General features: G+C 50.9%; 2 protein-coding genes across 3 annotated transcripts in view; one reads left to right on the forward strand and one right to left on the reverse strand.

Moving 5' to 3' along the window:
- SLC39A11 (solute carrier family 39 member 11) overlaps positions 1-21,363 on the reverse strand; it is a 98,470-nt gene that overhangs the window by 52,104 nt on the left and 25,003 nt on the right. For both annotated transcript variants that reach the window (XM_080387029.1, XM_080387030.1), the window contains exon 5: positions 18,196-18,340. In XM_080387029.1, the coding sequence (XP_080243155.1) occupies positions 18,196-18,340 (145 nt within the window). The remainder of the gene's footprint in view (positions 1-18,195; positions 18,341-21,363) is intronic.
- The window catches only part of SSTR2 (somatostatin receptor 2), a 99,093-nt gene that overhangs the window by 37,403 nt on the left and 40,327 nt on the right, over positions 1-21,363 (forward strand). The window lies entirely within an intron of this gene.

A 21,363-nucleotide genomic window follows, 5' to 3' on the forward strand; every position in this document is an offset into this window, starting at 1 on the left:
GCCTATGGAAGGGCAGGCAGCCCCTTCCCCAGTGCACCCCTTCACACATGGACCCGTGTGCACCATCCCCTTCTCCCCAGCCTTTTGTTTTCCTGCGTTTTTTGACCATGAGGAAGCACCAGAAGAGAAACTGCATCAAAGTGAACAGCCACAGCCTGCGGGAAGCGGAGCCAGACACACGCACGCTCCCAGCAGCACCCACAAATCGCTCCACGTTACAGCAACAGCATGCTCTGCCCTCTGAGGACACCACCCTTATCTTGCTTCATCTTTTTCTTTTTTTTAAAGGCCTTTTTCAAGGATGAAAAGCAACACCTAGGTTTGAAGCCATCAGTCCAACTGCTCTCCCCAGCACCCAGTGCCCATCCCATAGCGGATACAAGTCATTGAAACTATTCCTCACACACGCTGGCAGCGAGTGATGGGAGCTCATCCTCCTCCTAAACTTCTCCACATCCTTATTTCCCTTGTCCTCCTTTTGCCACTGCAGCAGGAATTTCAGGGAGCACAGAAAGGCCGTGATGCTGAAGAGCAGATGGGTGTTAGTGAGCATCTGCTCCCCGCTTCCGCACAGACACAATGCTCTTATCGGATACCTCCGTAAGAGGTTTTAATTACTGTAAGTAATTAAGCACAGCACCTCTTATGGGATAACTGCTATCTGCTTCGCAGACAGGTACGGGGAGAGGCAGTGAGTGCTGCAGGCTCCGAGCCAGGCAGAGGGGAGCAGGCAGGAGTCCCAGGTCGCACGTCTCTGCTCTGATCAGGTCTGACAGCACGGATCACATCGGAGCTGAAAATAAAACTGCCAAGGGAAAAAGGTTCTTTTTTAAGGAACGAGTTCCCAAAGCAGGGAAAATCCAGCTCCTGGAAAGCCTGCACACAGAGAACAAAGCTGCTGAAAAAGGAACTCCTTGGAGTTGCCCAACTATGGTCAAAATAAGGATGTATTTAAAAAAAACCCACCACATTAACTTACTGCTAGCAAAAGCTCGGTCTGCTTGCGCAGAGAGCACAGGCTGCCCAGGCTCTGGGTGCCCAAGCAGAGCCCAGTGCCACTGTGCTAGGCACTGTGGCCGGGATGGCAGCAGGACACCCGTGACACCCATTCGCATGTTGCGGCCCCAGCCTGCTGTCATGATCTCACCCCCCCACCCCCCCATACGTAACAAATTCATTTTCCAATGTTTCTGGCAGATAAAAAAGGCCCCTGCATCTGCTCAGGCTTTCAGCAAGGAAAATAAATAGAGTGTCATGACTCACTGTCTATTAGGCGCCTTCATTTATCCAAGCGTGCACAGGAGCTTTCATAAAAGGTTGTTTAATTCAGCATGACTGACTACACTTGCTCTCAGACACATGAATATTGCTGGGATCCGTCTGAAGTTTGGAGTCAGGAGGATGCTGGAGCGCGCCAGGGCACCAGCCCCGCCAGGTCCCTCCTCCGCCCCATTTCCAAAGAGGGCATCAGCTAACGAGCGAAGGAGCGCTTGATACCCAAACCTCAGCTCAAACATCACACTGGGAACAACCCAGCCTGAAAAGAGAACCAAGCATGCTTTCAGCACTCCCCCACTGCTCCCTCGGGGACCCAGGGCACCTCCTCGCACCGCTCCCAGCAATTGCTCTGGAGCATCCTTGCTGGTGCTGCACTGCTTGGCTCCCTTCCCAGCCTCCCCCAAGTTTGCAACCTTGTCCCCCCCCAACCTTGATCTTAATGCCTGACCTCCTCCCCCACTGCTCCAGCGATCCATCATAGATTCTCACACGGAATTACTGTTCCAGCCCTCTGCGTGCCATCATTTACCCAGAGCAGCCTGAGAAACCACGTACCAGCAGATACATAATCCGCAGATCTTTCCTGCTGTCCTGCTTTACCTCCTACCACCTTGATCCTTCACGCTGCCATGCCATTCCCACACTCGGGAAAGCTCCCATCATCCCAGAGAGCAGCCAGCATGCATTCGGGTGCACTTTTATATGGGAAAATGAGTCCATAACGCAGCTCTTCATTCACAGGGAAAGGCGCAGGAGAAATGCAGTAAAGGGAAGGAACAGCACAGGTTGTCCCAGGTTGGCCCAGACAAACCAACCCTCCGGAAATCTCAACTGGATGCATTAAACCAGCACCTCATTGCTCCAGAGCCGCAGGGATTCACCCTCACAAACACCAAACCCCTTGTTAACATAAACACGGATGCCGTAGCAGCTGCTTCCATGAGGATGCGGAGGACCATGGCCACAGCACAGGCTCTGAAGCGGGGTCTGCCAGAGGAGGGTCCCTCACTGCACCCGCTGTGTGCGGCAGGATGCTCAGGAGGAAGATCCCAGACTGGGAACCACCTGAGCCCCATCACTGCACGCTCCTGCCCCAGACATCATTGGGAAATCTCCCCGGAAAGGCACGGGACCTCCCGGTGAACAGTACCACCTTCACGGTGAAGGACCAAAACCCAGATGACGGAGGTGACACGGCATCAGTCGAGCACATGGTGACAACTCGCAGTAGTAGCAAGGTCAAGGTGTTGCTCACCCCTCAGGTGACACAGGTTGCCCAGTGCCAGAAGGCAGCAGGAATGCCAGAAACCTCACCAATTGATGTTTGCGGTGTTTAAAAGATTAATTTCTTGGCCAAGAGCGACACTATGATGTTAAATGTAATTACATGCACGAGGTCCTTTTAAGCAAACTAATTCACGCTAACTTCCAAGAGCTCTTTAAAGAGTTCCCAGTAGATAAAGCACATTGCTGAATCATTTTATGCTGAAATTTTACACTTTCGAGTTAATTTAATCACTTCATTTTGGAGGGCTGAGCTATGTTCAGATCTCTGATCCTTGGCAGGGAACAGCTTCTGATACGAGCAAGATCAAATGCACCAAATCTCTGAAGGAAGGGAAAAAAATATAATCTCATTATCTGCTTAAAAAGAAAACAGGATTTTTTATCAGGAGCTGTTAAGGGACCAGGCAGCCCCTGCACCGGGCTCAGATGGCAGCCTTGCAGCGACGGGGGCAGTCGGGAGGACAGGGCTCACGCTGACCTTCCTCCGAGCACCCTGGTGCGGTGGCACAGGCCTGGCAGAGCCGCCTGCTGCTGGCACCGCCGGTCCCACCGCTGTCCCGGCACAGCGAGGCCACAGCTGCAGACGAGCCAGCGCTGCCTCCTGCCCAAGGATGCTCTGGCATCGCCTGCCCTCCGCACACACTCGCCTTCCCATCCACTTCTTATGGCCACGTTACACCCTGGCTCACGTCCCCTGCAAGCTTCTCTTCCGCCTATTTTTTTTTTTTTTTTAATTAGAGCTGAGTAAGAGCATGGAAATCCACGGAGCAGAAACTAAGGCCGGCGCAGCCTCCGTGAGCAGTGATCGGTACAGATGTGGCCATGCTGGAGCCGTCAGCATCCCAGAAGAGGCAGAACAGAACGGCAGTTATTGCCACTTGCCTTTTACCACAACATCTCTCTACACAAATTTCAAGATGCCAAACCAGAGACAAGCAAGATGGGCTGCTCAGTTCTTGTTCTCCATTATTTCTCTTATTCTTTCACCCTAGCTTACCCATTTATTCAAAGTCACCCAGCCTCTCTTACTCAGAAAGGACACGGTGGCTTTGGCTAGAGAAATTCTTCTTGCAAATTAATTAAATTTGTTTGAAAATAAAAATCAATGAATAAACGCATTAGAGCCCAAAGGTTTAACTCGAGGTGGAAGCAGCACTGTGGAGCGGTGCCCGTAGTGACAGCTGAGTGACACTGTCAGCACCGAGTGAGAGGCAGCAACTGCCCTGCTCCAAACCCAGCGCTTCTCCAAGCGGCATCTTCCCTGAATTATCGCCTTTTTTTTTTGCAGACGAGGCTTCCTAGGGCAGGGGATAATTAGGAAAAATTATAAAGCAACAACTTTTTAAATCCAGGGGTGCAGAGGCCAGCTGCAGCCTCTGAATGGTCTGGGTGAGACCCCACAAAGGGAGGGGGGTTCTGAGGGGGATCTTTGCCGTTCCCCTTGCTCTCTCCCACCTGCTCCGTGCCATGGGGTCCGGTACCCACAGACCCCTCCACCAGCTACGCATGCATCTCAGGGGACTCCGCTGCCAGCCCCCACCGGGCAGCTTTGGTGGCACCATCCCCCACGCCTCTGCCCACTGCTCTGCAGGGGGATTCACACGCCTGGAAAGGGAGGCAGGATCTCAGACCCATCCCCCCGAGCTGCAGAGCCAGGTACCAACCTCAGGCTGTCCCCAAGCCTAACGGGTGGCACCAGATACCGCCCTTCACACCGGCAAGCCACAGGCAGGGATGTTTCCCCAGCGTACAGCAGCTCCTCACAAGCCAGTTCCTAGAGTTTCCCCAAACCACAGGTTGCTTTTGCTGTTCAGCGGCTTCACGTGTGCTCTGGAATAAAGCCACCTCTGGAGGGACACAGCTGTGGTTCCCATCCTCGCCCCCCACCAGCCGCAGCCTGGCACAAGGGAAAGGCACTGACCCCCCTGGATCTGCCGCTGGCTCGGCCGGGCAGACCGAACACACACCTGGGGGAAACGGGCTGTTCTCACAGTCTGAAAACCAAAATTCAATAAATAACCAATTCCAGAGGAAAATAAACAAAGGGCTCCTTTGTCCTCAGCAGCTCAGCCCTTGGACTTACAAAATCAATCCTGGTTCCTCCCAAAGGGACAAACAGACTGGATCTTTGCCGGCTCTCCCGGCAAAACCAAACCGCCGGGCTGGAAGCACAGTCCATCATCCCCCGTGCCAAGAGACGGGTGAGCTTCAGAGTGCGACATCCTGACGGTACCACACACACAAGCTAGGTTTCCTGAGCCACAGAACAAATTCCAGCGGAACAACAGTATTTTTTGCAAACAAAGCAGGTTTCAAATGGATGGCGGGATGGAAAGAGCCCCGGCCGGCAGCCTGGAAAGGAGCAGCGCTGCCACGGCTGGTGCAGGGCTTGGGTGGTGGGACCCACGCGCTGTCCCTCCCACGGGACCTCACTGCAGCCGCATCCCCTCCCCACATCCCCCTGTGATGCCGGCACAGAGGAGCTGGATCCCAACGGCACCCGCGGGCACGCTCCCACCCCAACGGCCAGCCCGCAGCCCAGGGATGCTCATTAGCCAGCGTGTAATGAGCACCCAGGAAGGAGAACAGGATGTTTCACTTCTCCCACTTCAGAGGAACCCAGCAGTTACAGCAGGGCAATGCCCAGGGGGAAGGAAACAGCTTTGAACTGAGACCTGTCAGAGGAGCAGAAGATGCCTTCTCACGTTAATGAAAGGATCCCAGCCTTTCTCTTCTGTGTGACAGCACTATCTAACATCCTACTAAATTTTTAATTTTCCTATTTTAGGTAGTCCTTAGGGTAAAACCAGAAAAGCAAAACCAGGGCTCAGTCTGCAGCAGTAAAACAGGACTCATCAATAGCCTCAGATGCAAGAGGAGCCTCTTTGCTTAAGGTCTGGGCTTTTTTTCCGTCAATACATTCTGATTTATGGATCTGGGATGAACGACTCAGAAATGAAAACACCTGTTTCTAGGAGAATTTAAGTAAGAACAGGCTGTGTGGCTACAGCCTTCAGCTCCAGCCTGGCTGTCCAGGATGGCTCGAGGGGGTCAGGACAGCCTAGCTCACACCGGGACTCCCCTGCACTCGCTCCAAGCCCTGAGGCAAGGACACACCAATTTTCCAGGGGTTTGACTGCATCTGCCCCCACAGAGAGTTATCGCTCAGCCCTGGCCATGCAGAGCACAAAGTCATGCCCATCATCATCCTCACCATCTACTAAGCTTGAGCTCGCTGCGGTCACTGGGGCTGGGGCAGAGAGGATGCTCCAGCAGGTCTCTGGTCCCCAGCATTTAGAAGATCTACAGGACCCCAGCTCCCAGGGGCTGTTCTCGGCTCAGCAGAGACCTGGAGCTAGGGGAGGGCAGAAAATACCTCTCAAAAAATCTATTTAAAAAGCGGGGACCTGAATCACCACCCATGTTTACGATGGGAAGAAGCTGGGTTCTTTTTTTCTCCTTTGAATCCAAAGCAAATCGATCTCTCAGCCTAGGGTGGGAAGACAGGGATGACTCAGCCAGCAGAACGGTGCTAAGCTCTCCTTCCTCCACTGCGGCACGGGAATTCAGCTGGGAAGCGCACACACATGAAAAAAAAATCCATTTCTTAAATTTTCCTCTAGTATTTCAATAAAGGATTATTTTCAACAGCCTTTATCTGTTTTTTTCACAGAAAAACCCTCAACACTAAGCCTCCCAGGCAACTCCTGCTTCCAGTTGAACGTCTTTCTGATCCTTTAACACTGGGACCACAATGTGTACGACACGCAGAGACACGGTGCGGGGGCCAGTCCTGTTGTCCCCAAAGACCAACCCCAGAACCAAATCAGCCAGAAACTGACACAGCGCACAAAGTGACGGATGTTTCGCTGGGCGCTCGCATCCAGCAGCAATGCACCTTCCCGGGCACGGCCAACATCCCCAAGCCTGGCACGGCTGCGGCTCCGAGCAGGCTGAGGTCTCCTCTGAAGCTAACGAGATGTTAAGAGTCAAGTGCGTGGGCCACCTGGCAGCGCTCTGGGAAAGCTGTCAAGGTCCATCTGGCAAAAGGATGTGCAACTTAAAACGAAAAAAGTTTTTCTAAATTGCGTCTTCCCAGGACGGGATACCAGGGGACAGTCCCCAAGCGCTCACTGGAGAGACATTCCCAGGCAGAAAGAGCCTAACAAATATTGTACTGATTGTTTTTAAATCTGAGCATTGCTTGCAGATGCCGTAAATTCCCACTGCCCGCCTGCAGGGAAAGCTGCCCGCTGCAGCCCATGGCCGGAGCCCCTCACACAAAGAGGAGAGCCGCCCATTAGCAGTGAAATAAATAAATAAATAAGCACCATTTTAATTATACGTAATTGGGAATTCAGTGCTATTTCATACTGACTTTAAGGCGGTTCACACCATCTGCTGCCACAGATACATCTCAGGGCTTTGAAGAGAATCAGGCTCAGCTTTGCCTCCTCTCTCCAGATGCCCTTGGGGCCAAAGTTATCGTCGAGCAGCACGTGCCACGGAGGGCATCACCCGCTCGGCTCGCACCCAAGAGGGCAAAACTGGGGCCCGGGGCAAGCACTCTGCTGTGATGTAGAGACACAGATGGCAATGAATATGCCGGAGCTCTAGGACCTGCAGATAACACAGTTGAAAAAATTGAGACTTTGTTTAAGCTTAGAATAAATACAGATGAGAAACCACTAAGTCTTTAGAAAGAAAAAATAAAACACTTTTTTCTGTGAAGTTCCTGAGAAGCTGAGTACCAAACCCTGCTGCTGCCACCGTGTCCCTGCAGCGGCTGCGATGCCAGCAGCAGGTCCTGCCCCGCTGCCATCACCCCCCAGCACCCCAGCCCAGGCCCTGGTGATGGGGATGCTCGAGGGAGCGTCTTCTCATCACACCTCCCTCGCAGGCTGCTGCCAGGCTTGGCTCCTGCTCTGGGTGCTGGGGCTGTTCCAGTCCCACCAACCCTTCTGCTTCCACAGCCTACTAGAAAAAAGGGGGGGAAAAAGGCACAGTTTAAGATCTCTGCTCATATGCTACAGCTATCCTGCATCCAAACCCAGATGAAGTAACTCCCCGTGCAGCCTTCAAAGGGGAGGACAGCACCACTTCCCTGGATCCTGTTTGAGCCAGGAACTGTGCCGAGCAGCAAGCCAAGGAAAAATAACCACAAGCCCAATAATAACTCATCCAGCCAGGCTGAATGCTGTTTGCCCCTCATACTGAGATGAAATAAAGCCCTCATTTACAACAGCCCGCTGAGCGGGACGTTCTGTGACGGACGGGATGCCTAAGCAGCTAACCCATCACAGGGCCTCAGCCTGAAACCAAAGCCATTTCAGCCCAGCAGTGCCTATGCACTAATTGGGATTATTTATCCAGCCCCTCTCCCCATGGCCAGGCAGACCAGGATCCCTGGTGCATGGACCTGCCCCAGCCCAGCCGAGGGTCTCTCCCCCCCGCCCCGCATCCCCCTCCCTGTGTCCCAGTCACAAAGCACATTTCCAGCCAGGTCCCCTGGGCATTGCTGAATGGCTTTGGGATGCAGTGGGCAGCACCAGGCAGGCTGGAGGCAGGGAAGGCAGGACAGCTGCTTCAAAGCTATTCTCCCTTTCAAGGAAACAAGCAGATGAAGGGGGGGGATGACCTCCAGTTAGGGTTCCTTCCTCGGGAACAGCACCAGCAGGAATTGCTTCTCTTTAGATACTGAAAAATTCAAATTAATTAGAGCCATTGCAAACGTCCTGGTGGCCACAAATCTTCAGCCACAGCCTCAGTCTTATTAGGCAGCAGAGACATAGAGTGAGGCAGGAGCCACAGGAACACAGCTCCCATTACCTCTGCCCCTTGCAGAGCTTTTTCCTTTAAAAACATAAAAATCCCCCTGTAACCACACAGCATCTCCTACTCCAGCCCTGGGGGCCATCTGTCTAGCCAGCCTGGCCTGGGGGGCCCCAGGGAGCGGTTTGAATCCGTGGTCACCCCAGTGCTGGGAGCAATGGACCAGACCTCAGTGCCTCTGTGTCTCCCAGTGCCCCCAGATCGTGGGTGGTGCAGGACTGGGGTGCGCTGGGGGACAATGCAGGCTGGCTTGGTTCAGGAAGAGGCCACTAACCCCAGCACAGCTGTGAGTGGGTGATGCACGCTGCTGACCACAGCATCACCTTTCCTGGAAGCAGGGAGAAACCAGCTGCTGAAAAGCAGCCCAAGATTTTTATGGTAAACATTAGTGTTTGGAAAAGCCCTAATATTTCTTTCCTGCATCAGACACCCTCCATGGCTTGACTGCACCACCCCCTACGGGGACTGGGGCAGAGCAGACACCCACCAGCTCCTCGCAGGCTGGGTACCACCTCCCAGCACAGGGACCCCAGGAAGGCGCCCACCACTGCTGCAGAGCATCATCTTTGTGCAAGGAGCAGCTCCATCCCATGGCAACCACCCAGCATCCACCAGCTCCATGAAGAGCAGTTACAGTGTAAACCCACCAGCCCCACTGATTTAAAGAGCAATTACAGCATAAACGTGGCTTTTATCTGAATAATCAATACCTGTATCTGGGAAAGCTTCCTGACCAGAGCGGGGTTGGGAAATAAAACATTGATTCTTAGTGAAAAGGCATATTCCATCATCCTGTGCCATATACCACACGGAAAAGGGTAAAACAGAGCCCTGGACGCAAGCAACTGTCTCAGGGCACAGTGAACTGAAATGAAAACACATTGAAATTGAAATCAGATGGGAAAGAAATCACAAGCATAAATCACATCAGAACCAGTGATCAGGGGAAACAAACCTGCTGCCTTCAGAAGGAAAAATGGTTCCTGAACCTCTGCTCCCAAAGAGGATGGGCTCTGTCCCCAGCAGCTTCCCCAGCCGCTCGGCAGCTGGCCACGATCTGAACTGGAGCCGAACGGGTGTGCAAGGCCAAAACCCACCAGGCACAGCTTCCTCCAGCAGCCGCGCTGCAGGAGACCTCGCCAAGAGCTCCCAGCCACAAACAAGATCAAAATCTTCATTTATCCATCTTTCCGGGGCACAGGCTCAGCTCCACAAGGCATTTGAGCACCCAAATGCCTGCCAGTCTCAGCTGGGACAGGGGGTGCCAGCCCACCAGTGGGTGCTGCCAAGCTTCTTGCCAACTCTCAGCACCTCAGGAACCATTTACGCAGCCTTGCGAAGACAGAAAACCCCGCAAAAGCGCTTCATGCTTTCAGGCAATAAAAGTAGGGTTCATGGTACTCCCCCATGCCCCTCTTTGCACCCAGAGCGTAGCTGCAGTTTGGCTGAGGAGGTTTGCACCTGGTCAGAGCTGACTCGAAGCAGAAGCAGAGCCAGGATGCTCCCAGCACGCCCCGACCACCACCACACACCAGCCACAGAGGTGATGATTAAAAATCCCAAAGCAGCTCGGGCTTTTACCTAAATAGATCCCTTGATGGCCACATCGCAGAGAAGAGAACAGATCACCTGAAAGCATGACCAGAACCACAGAGCAAATTAGCAAATTACCATACATATACACATATCTGTCTCCATAGTGTGGTCAAACCGCTTGGCACAGATGCGCTGGGGACCGTTTCAGTGCCCTCCCCTAACCCCACTTTGGGATTGCTCCAATCCCTGGCCCATCCGTTACAAATCCCATTACACACACCTTCACACGCTTGAAGCCACAGCCAATCCCAATGACACAGCTGGGTTATAGCTTTTTATCTACTTTGTTATCCTTAAAAATTTTTGTTTAGTTTGAATGTAGGGAATAGCTTGCCTTTTTTTTTTTTTTTTTTTGGGATGCAGTTTATTCCCTTTCCTTCAAAATAATGATGATGGCCTTCCTACACTTCATGGTACATGCCCTGGCATCACTCCTCAGATAATATTGCTGCTGTAATACAGAGTGACTGCTAGAGCTCCTGATTTTCATTTCACTCTTCCAAAGCATCCTTAGGGTGACTAAAAATTATTCCCATCTCCATTCAACTAAAGAACCATAGCTAGAAAATAAATGAATTACTGTGTTTATTGAATGAAGACAAAACAACATCCACTCCAGAGGCAATGACACTGGTTGTTAGTTCAGTTTAATAAACCTTGAAATTTAAGGGTTTCCTGAATGCAGCTGCAGTGGAGTGGTGTTTCTCCTAAGTTTCATTTGTGCTAATCCCCTTCCAGCCTGGAACTGGGCTGAGACAGGATTTCAGCCCTCCAGCCAGCTCCCAAGCCGCAGGACCACCACTCGGGGAAGACACAGGTTTGATGCCACAACGCATCTCTGGAGATGTTCCTCAGGGGATGTTTTAACACCCCATTACCCTGCTAAGGCAGGAGAGTTACTTCTAGAAGACTAATTACAGCACCAGTGCCTACCCCTGCACACACCGGTCTGACTCCGCACCATTGCCACCCCCCAGGCACCACACAAAAGCCATCAGAGCTCCCTGCATCAACAGGCTGAGGATAGAAATGAGCTCCTGAGGAACTTATTTGATACAGCTGCAGAATTAAAAAGACTTCACAGATTGTCAGGTGTAGCCAGGAAATTAAAGCTCCTTGATAATATTGCAGAGCATTAATGAGGCTCAATTTGGGAAAGGACTCTTCTGATTAATGGCCATAAGCATCACAAAAAGCCTCTCTGCAGCTTCCACCTTTGCCAATAGATCTAATTTCAGAGCATGGGTCCTACCTAGCGTGTCATTCAACAGACTTTAATAAGCCTCGTAAATTAACAAATCGCCCTGAAACAGAAGGAGCAGAGAGCGGAGCAGCGAGCCCACGGAGCACGATGCTACGGGCAGCCCCAGCGCCCACAGCCCCCCAGGCTGGGTGCAGGGGTCACGGTGCCAGCTGAGGGGGCTGCCCGGGAGCTGCCACTCCTGCCCTGCCACGCACAGCGGGCACAAAGACACTCGCTCATCTGCCACCAAGCGCTTCAGGTGAAGAACCCTGCTGCGTTGACGGACTATGCAGCCCTCTCTGCTTGCTAACTTCATTTTTCTAGGCAAAAGACATGACAGCAAACAGCAGCAAGGAAAGCCATGTCCTCAAACTGGTAAATCTCTGCCTGTGTTGACTTAGCCAGAATAAGAGGCTTACGGGAAAAGCCACCTCAAAGACAAAAGTCCTTCCAGTTCTCAGATAGTGTCTGTCCCCTTCTGCACCTCACGCACAGCACAAGGCATTGATGCACATTGCATCCTCCACCACAGCACCTGCAGAGCCCAATTCAGTCCTCCAGCGATGCCACCAGCTGTACACCAAATCCCTAGCAAGCTAATTCTGTATTGACCTCTTCCACCCGCACCATCTCCCTCGGAAAGCTGAAATGCCACCTGCAGGTCCCACTGAAGGTCCCTTGTCTTGAAAGGGAGATGAGACACAAGCAATAGGACAAGAGGAAACAGCCTCAAGCTGCGCCAGGGCGGGTTACATCGGATATTAGGGAAAATTTCTTCACCGCAAGGGTTGTCAAGCACTGGAAGAGGCTGCCCAGGGAAGCGGTGGAGTCCCCATCCCTGGAGGTATTTAACAGACGTGTAGCTGTGGCACTGATGGATGGGTTTAGTGGTGGGCTTGGCAGTGCTGGGTTAACGGCTGGACTCGATGATCTTAAAGGTCTTTTCCAACCCAAATGATTCTATGATGGCAATAAGGCTATAGCTCTCCTGCAACTCTAATAGTTGAAGAGAATTAAACAGAGAAGCCTGTAGGTAGGCTAAGCCCTTCTGGCCACATTTCACTTCGGAGGACACTGGACGAAGCCCAGGAAAGGAGGACACATTAACAAGAAGCCGTGAAAGAAGACACTTGCAAAGAACAGCAGGAAGCAGCACAAGATGCCAAGAGCACAGTTCACACGCACAGATGTCATCTGCGGAGGGGGACGTTGTTTCCTCTTGGCACGGCACTTCTCCCTGTCCAAGCAATCATGAAAGCAGCAAGCATGGAGGCAGCTCATGCCTCTCCAGGCATGATAAAGCAGCTTTCCACCCTTGCCAGCAGCTCTCACGCTCATTACAGCGCTGTTCAACTGAGAATGAAGCAAAGGACAAAGCAACCAAATGTTACACCAGGCTTATTCTGAGGAGCCATCCCTCAAGTGTCCCCCAGTCCCTGACAGCCTTCCATCTCCGGAGTTCTCCTCCTCTCCAAAGGGGCTGACAACCTTCCAACTCAAGATTTCTCCTCCTCTTGAAAGGCCGGCTGAACTCTGTGAAGACCTAACACGAACTCAAGAGCATCTTGGAACACCCACTCAAGGAATTTAGAAGTTATTTTGCCAGTGCTGCTGCAGCCTGGTTCTCCTTCTCCCTATCAGTAATAACGTAAGCACCACGATGTGTGAAAACAGGCTCTGCTCCCCCGGCACGGTGGAAATGAGCAACAGCAGACAGATGGGATACGCAACGCTAAGATCCCCACCTCGAGAGCCCTTGGAGGCGGACAAGGGCAGCCCTGACACACAGGTCACCCAGAGCCAGGGCTCTCTCCTGACAGGTCACAGGGTGACATTTCCTTAGGGATCAGGCTGTCTGGAGGTGGAAGTCCTAATGACTTACACCCAGAGCAACCTGCTGAACTGGGTGGTTTGATTTACCACAGGCTGCGATAAGTGTAGGAGTGCAGATCTGGGTCCTCTGCAAATACAACCAAGACAGACGTATCTTGGAAAGCACAAGAAAGGCATTTACATCCAGTGACAATGCCGACCAAAAACAAAGGAGAACAAACCATCAGGCTGCATTTAGCCCTCTAAAGTAAAAATTCCTAATCCAAGGAGTAAGGCTGTGACCAGAATAACAGGGGTACAGATTTACGTGTGAAGAAGGCACTTCATCAGTTTATGAGGGATTATGTGTTCCAATTGTTATTTATTTTTTTTGAAGCTGTGCATATATAAATTCATATTTAGTCATGACTATAAAAACCAAGTATGGAACCCAGCCTGACAAGGATGGTCAATAACCATTTAAAACGCTCCAGAAAGGGGCATTAGGATGTTTTTAAATCAATACAGACATCGCCAGAGGCATTCATCATTGAGGCTGGCTATTAAAATTCAAAATGAATTGATGTCTTTTGAAAGCAGCAGTTTTCTGGGCCAAGCACAGTATGAACGTGTCAAAGTTATTATAAATACACTTGGAACCACCTAAAACTGGTGAACACCCCATTTTGCAGAAGGAGCCTTGTATTATATAAATTGCAATGACTTAACGAACCTTTCGGATGCACAAGCTAGGCTCCGGCTGGATTACTCCATTGAATCACAAGGGGTTTCATGGCTGAAGAGGCTTTATACATCATCCCCCCTTCACAGCCTCTGCTTCTGCTCAAGGAAAGAGGGAACACGTGGAAAGTTTATAGGGTAAACATCTGCAAACCGCTTGCGTTCTTATGATGGGAGCTGGCCACTTCTATGGAGGCGATTGACACCAGGGGACAGTCGCAGATCAGGACAGCCTGAAAAGCTGGGACAAGGTTGGACTTTGTGAAGCCAGCCGGTACCCCAGCCGTAACAGGGCAAAAAGTGAACTTTCTGGCTGCAAGGACACAACCAGAGGCAGAGGCAAACCTTATCCATACGCCGCCTGAAGCACCAGTACCAGTCCCACAACTTGGCTCACGCCCTCTCCTTGTACTGGTCCCTAAGAGGTTTTTGCCTCCTCTTACCTGCCCAGCTCCCTTCCTCCCTTTCATCAGAAGTTTACTACATCATCCCTGGACTCGAACTGCCTGGGCACCGACGAAAGAGACGCTACATGAGCAGGGTCTGCTTCCTCTCATATGCAATCCACTCCAGCAGCCCCGATGCACGGAAACTTCCTTTGAAGGGGAAAAATAAATCAAAAATGGAAAAAAAAATACAGCCTCAGGAAGAAGGTAGAAAATCAGAGCAGGTGATGCTGCCAAAACTGGCACAGCAAGTCTTGGGGCAGTGCAGCAGGCTGGGCCCACGCCGGGTCTGGTGCTGGTGGTGCCCTCAGCCCACGCGCTGCCCCTGCTCCAGGGCTTCCCTAGCCAAAACGCCGCCTAAGCCTCTGCGGCACTGCAGCTAGTTTGATGCAGCAGCTCAAATGTAAGGGAAAAAATACAAATCTATGTAATGACGTTTCTCTACAATGCCCCCAAACCCCATTGCTCATTTAAGTAACAAGTTTAATGAAATTTCATTTCTTAAGTACACTATTTCAAACACTTTTTCCAATTACTAAACCCATCTGTATTTACTTACTGAACACCTATGCAGGAACACCAGAATACCATTTCCTAAATCACGCCCCACCAAAAGCCAACTGAGTCATTACAACAAACCCTGGTTCCTTCAATAATATTAGTGACTTGGCGTTGGCAGCACGACACCACAAGCACATTGCACCCCGCGGCGCCAGCGTCTGTGCATCTGGGGCAGACAAGGCACGAGCAGAGATGCTGCTGGTTAGGCAGGTGCTTCAGTAGACATTTATTTGCAGCTTGGGTCAACAGCCAGCTCAGAGACTACTACTCTTAACTCCCAAGGGCTGGAGCTGTGCTGACCACTGAGGATGTTCCCAGCTGAGCACCAAAATGATATTTGGTGTTTTACTCTGAGCATTTACAGGCACAGTCCCCTGCCCCAGCACACCTAGAAAGCATCTCCTTAGATGCAATCTCTCTCACCTGCAACAGAGTAGTGAGGACGTTAAAGCAAGAGTGGAAGAGGCTACCGTGGAGTATCGTTGCCCTCCTACTCCTCTCCATAACCGGATTTGGAGCAACGTGACTCATTCAGCATCAGGACACAATAAAGAATCAACACGCCTCGATGTTAAATATGCAGTTTATAGGAGCATGAGTCACAGCTCAGGTTTCAAGGTGCAATACTGTATGTAAATCCTTTCTGAGAACTACCCGAGAACACCGCGCACGTAGCTACAATTTCAGGGGTCAAACCTGGCCTTCCAGTCCTGCAGCCCGCGGTGACCCTGCCAAAACTATTTCCCCGGGGTTTAATGCCTGCAAACTCCAGCAAGCTGAGCTGCTCCGAGCCCTGGGCTGCAGGGGAGGTTTAGGGAGCAGGGCAGCCCCTAGTCCCCACAGCAGGGAGGGCACAGCCCACCAGGTCCCTCCACGGTGTCACAGGGGGCTTCGCCTGCACCCAGAGGAATGAACAACCCCCCCCTCAGCTTTATCTCTATCTGTTCCAAGGGAGGCAGAGAAATGCAGCTTACATCCCTTGCCTACCCGGATATATTAGAGACAAGGCTGTATTCTCTTTCGTCTGTAGTAATTAAAGCCCTAGCGATTATCCCACTCGTCGAATGCCAAGTCTAGACAGAGACTTCTCACTGTAACTCATACCAAACCCACCCATACTCCATTTCACATGGATACGTGTGCCTTACTTCCCGCATCCACGAGGCAGCCAGCTTTCAGCAACTCACATAAAAAATGTAGTTTTGATTCAGCATCGATGCCCGTGATCGCACGGCAGCATCAGGCTGGACAGAAGGCAGAGGACAAGGGGAGCAGAGCCACAGCTGCAGAGGGAGCGAGGGGTTCCCAGCTCCATCTGGACGGTACCGAGCTTCCTCACTCCCTACAAACCACTCACAAGTCACGGGAAACAGAAGGATTTGAGATGATGGGGAAAGAACAGAGCCACCCCAATGCATTGCTGACTGGGGGAGAAAAGCAGAATAAGACTTTTTTTCTCCCAACAGAGTACACGAGGGATAGATCTAACTATCGTATTTCCTCCATCACCCTTTCTGCAGGTCTAGAAGAAATCTTCTCACTTGCTTAGTGTCGTTACAAGAATCGCACGACCACACAGTTGCTTCTGCTCCCAGCCTCTCACCCAGCACGTTAAACACACCTTTACAGCTCTAACACAAAGACCTCAGATACACAGGGCCCGGGAGAGCTGCGTGTTTACACGTTCTCCAGCCACCTCCACACCAGCTCCCCTGCTCCTCACACCATCCCCAGGCAGCAGAGACAACTGCAAAACAAGGCAGTGGCATGCTTTGGGATTTTTTTTTTTGTTTTCATAGCTTTAGCAATTTTAAAGCATGTAAATATGAAGGAAGGGTCAATGATTCAATAGTGATTAAGTCTGAAATATTCCACTTAGTACCCATTAGACTTTGAAAATACCCGTTATGTTCCCAGAGCATTCCCCAGAGCACATCCAAGCAGTGCCCAGGGCTGGGGAAAGCTGCTTTCTCGGAAGGCTTGAGGTATCTTGTGAAAACACCAAGTTCGTTTTAGCAAGCAAGCAAGCAAAAAAAAAAAAAAAAAAAAGGCGAGAGACAATAAAAGAATTAATGTATTATAGATTCTTAATACCATTTCCCCAGAGAGAGCAAAAACAACCAAGTCTAATGGAAATTTTCTATTCTCAAAACCATTTGCACCGTTATTGTTTGCAACAAAGAGAAGATGAAAACATAAAACCCCAGCAGCTTAAGTTTCCAAAAATTGCAGGGCTGCCTACTTTTTTTTTCTCCCTTGAAGAATAAAATTAAACTGCACCTGGGATGTAAAGTTTCCACCTTACAAAAATATCCAAATCGTTGCAACTATAAAGCCTTATAGTCTGCAGGGCTAGAGCAGTTGTCAAGCTTGCACTTGCCCCAAGAGCTAAAAGGACCCAAAAGCCGATTGAGTCTGGCACAAATCTTCCTTCCATCCCTTTGGAAAAATCCAAGCTGGTATTTCAAGTCCTGAAAAATCCTGTGGATTTGAAACGCTTTATGAAACACGCAATTAAGCAATGCAGTTAAATAACGGAGCCTGATTTAAGAGGCCAGCACTATTCTTTGCAAAAAGAGGGATTGTTTCTTCATCTCAATCTGCTCCCAATTGTACTCAAGATACCATAAACTGCTATTTCTGTTTCTCTCCAACCAAGAAAAAGCAGAGGAGCAATAAGATTATTTCATTAAATTACATTTTCTTTGTCTACTGAAAAGCTGCTGTTAAGAAGAGAAAAAGAAAATTGTGCTGCCTCAGAGGACGCATCCCCACGCGGCCGGGTGCAAGGGTGCCCAGCACCCCCCACATACACACCCTGGAGCTGGGGAAGCCTTGATGAGGCTCCACCACCTTGACCAAAAACTTCCTTCTTCAAAATCTATTCAAGGAGGAAATAGCTGCCAACGAGACATTTTATTCCACGCTCTGGCAGCTACAATTCTATTAACCTCCAAACTAAGGAGTGACAGCATGAACGCCAGCCCTAGTCTGTAATTAGGGAGGGCCACCAAGGGTCAGTGTCATGAGGCACCTCCACCGCGGCGTAACACGGCAAGGGCAGGGGTAGCGCTCACTGCGCCCATGCTGAAAATAAACTTGTCTCAAAGCTAAGCTGATGATTTCATTTCCCTGGTGAATGAGATATCTAATTATCAATAATTCATAGGCACAGACAGACGTGCAAGTGGTTTTGAGAACTGAAGTAGAAACAGAAGTAGTGATTCTTGGAAGAAGAGCCAGGAGAAAGACAGATCCAGAGAGGGAAGAGAAAGTGCACTCTGCATGCACGTGTCAAAACCAATCTAATTTCAATCACATACGTGACAGCTTAGGTGCCAGTTTAAGAGGGGTATTTTCCCCGCACACTCTGCAGTTGGTATATGACAGGATGCTTGCCTGGATGGAGCCCAGCTCTACCTATCCGGATGGACAACTCGCTCTCGTAGTCCAGGGGATGGGCAGGTTCACGCTCATATTTTTCCTTCACCACTCGTTGGTCGCAGCTCAAGGCAAACGCTGCATGGGGAGGCCCGCTGAAACCCTGCAAGACAAGACAGTAATTTACGGGGTTTTTTTCCTCACATCTCTCCACCAGCCTTCTCCCAGCCCCATCCTCAGGGACTGCTCTGGCATCTGTGTGGTTGGGAAGTCGATGGGGGCATGTGTCACAGCAGCTTCTCACAGCCGCGTGGAGATGCGTCTTTTGGGTTCCCCTCTCTCTCAACAGACTGCCTAGTTGTTTAGATTAAAATGTGCATTTCCAGCAGAAGTGTCAAGGACAGGGTTAGGAGAAGCTAGGGGCCAAGAATTATGGGGCTAAAAGAGGGAGAGCCAAAATTCACATGCATTAAGAGCAAGAAACACAATTCCACAAACACAAAGAAATGTAATTCCATAAACACAACCCCTCCAAAGTCAACCTGGAGAAGACCAGCAGACAAGGAGGGACATTCACTGCTAAGCTGCTCACAGAAGGTCAAGCTGCTGAGCCACCTCTGCAGAAGTCTGATTTGCAGTAGGGTACTATTTCTTCAACGTGGATTGAGTTTGCACGGGAAACTGTTCAAAATTGATGCGAGCACCAAATGAGGCACCACATTCACAACCACCCAGCATCAGTTCCGTGGGACTCATCCAGACGGCCCGCTGAAACTTCAGACTCGCTTGGAGCACAATCCGACACCATTCGTAACCTCCAGAAAGCAGAGGTTTCTATCTTATTACCCAATGCTATCCAACTGTGCATAAAGTCTGCAGGGAATCCAAGCAGATGCCGAGCAAGCAAGAGCTGCTGCCCCCATGAGTGATTTCTGCCAACCTGGACACAGCTCACAGAAACCAGCCACAGCTCAAGGATGTGCCAGTCTTTATCTGCATCAGCCAAAAAAACCCCAGCAGACACCATTTCTGCCTTTCCTCCGTTGGTGCTGGGCACGCGGCAGGAAGGTCGGTGGACGTCTCTGGACGTCTCCAGGCTGCTCAAACCCACCCAGAGAGTGCTACAAAAACCAATAGGAAACACGGGGTTAGAGGCATAAGCACACAGCTGAGAGAAGGGAACGTATGCCATGGTGGCGGCTGTACGACCTGGTGTAACCAGCTGCACCCAAAGCACAGTGAGCAGGACCGCAAGTCCCCATCTCCTCGCAGGGCTGGGAATCAGCCCCCAGGAGTATCCACAGGGAGGGACATCCAGGCTGCACCCCGTGTCCCCGGCCAGGAACACCGGTATAGCTGTTGGATTGATGGCAGCAGAATAAATGAACATACGCTGAACAGCCAGAGATGGTAATGAGACACCGGGTAGGTAAGGTCACATTAAACAAAAATAAAGGTTAAAGATGAATAACTAAATCATCTCTTCTCCCACCATTTGCATAATATAGTCTGACCGGTACTATTAATACTAATCACATATTTGCTCTCTGCTTTCTATTGCAGTTTAATCAGGGTGCTTTCACCTCCATTAACCCAGCAATTACAAGATGCACCGATGAGGTGCTCACGTTTAAATCCCGCTGGGAGAAAGGGGACCCACACCACCCCCCACGCGGCAGGCACCAGCAACTCTGCTGTGGTACCTGGAAGAGCAGGTAGAAATACAAGCGTTTTCCAGCAAAATCTGGATGACAAGACACCGCAAGGGAAGAGGGGAACTTCAGCATTGTGATCCAACTCGGATAAGGCAGGAAGAGTCCAAGAACGGAAACTCACGGGCTCGCCCTGCTGCTGCCGCTTCTGCAGCGTGGTCTCCCTGTATCCAGAAGATACAGAGTCTGGTCCTGCTAAAGCTAAATGGCTTTTCGCCCTTGGACAGGGTAACATCACTTTCCAGAACACATCAACCTGAGGAGAAGCAAGGATGGGAACTGGAAGCTGCAGAAATAAAAGCCTCAACTGTAAGTGCCCAGGAAGGGTTGGCAACCATTGCAGCGGGCTCTCCAGCCCTGCTGCAGCCGCCAGCTGCCTCCTGCTTGCCATTGCTTTTGCCTTGGATGTGAGGAATGCCAGGTTCCACGGAGCAGGAGGCTCTCCTTCCACATAGCTCCTACCAGCATTTTGTTAAATGAGCCACAACCACTGCAGAAGCACCACCACCGCGTTTGTGGCTTTCCCCCCAGCCCAGAGACAGCTGCTCCTCTACCTGGCCCTGTCAGCGCAGGCAGGGAAGTGAGCCCAGGGCATGGCCAGAGCCCACACAACTCTGCAAGTCACAATAACCCAGCCAAGGGAAAAAGGAATCACCTGCACGAGCACGAGCAGGCGGGTAACATCCAGCTAAGCCCTCTGTTACCACTGCACAGCTACTGATGCAAACAAGCAAGGTCCTTGGGAGGGCAAGACCACTCGCCTCAAGGTCCAGTCCCGAGGAGAAGCCTCCCGTAGTTATTTTCTGTGCCACCATTCTCAGCACGTTAAAGGCTCTTCAACGTGGTACCCACAGATCTGCTTGCACTGAAGCGGAGGCAGACTTGAAGATATTTCAGATGCTTCCTGTAAGGTCAGGTCACTTCCCTGTTGGCAGGCACAAATACACAATGCTGGCGATTTGAAAAAATATTAGTGACCTTCAGTAACGCACACGATTTATTCCAACTGTGATTGCTCTGAGTCATTTCAGACCGGTCCCTGCATGAGTCGCTTAATTGGAATGTGTCAGTGGGTTAAAAAAGCATTAGAAAGAAGAGGAAAGTCAACCCGCATTAATTAGTTCATGCTAGTAATTAGTGTTAACTGAAATAACCACGGGGGCTGATTATTTCAAAAAGCAAGATGCAATGAGAGATTTGGACAGGAAGATCTTGGAGGAAAACTGTTCTGGGACGCGGGAGTCCCCACCGCACTCGTCTCTGCTCACGGAGCTACGACGGAAAAGTCATTAGACTGTTGTGGCCCCACGTGTAAGAGCAGACGAGAAAAAATAAGGGATCTTTGGCAGAGGGCAGAGAAGCCCCCCGCTCCACACAGCACCCACCTCAACGGGCAGATCCTGCTTTTGTCACCCAAAAGCTGCAGCAAGCCTGAATTAACCCGTATGGAAACGTGCCCCTCTCCTGCCCGCCA

The sequence above is a fragment of the Falco punctatus genome, assembly GCF_963210335.1.
Source record: "Falco punctatus genome assembly, chromosome: 1".
Lineage (NCBI taxonomy): Eukaryota > Metazoa > Chordata > Aves > Falconiformes > Falconidae > Falco > Falco punctatus.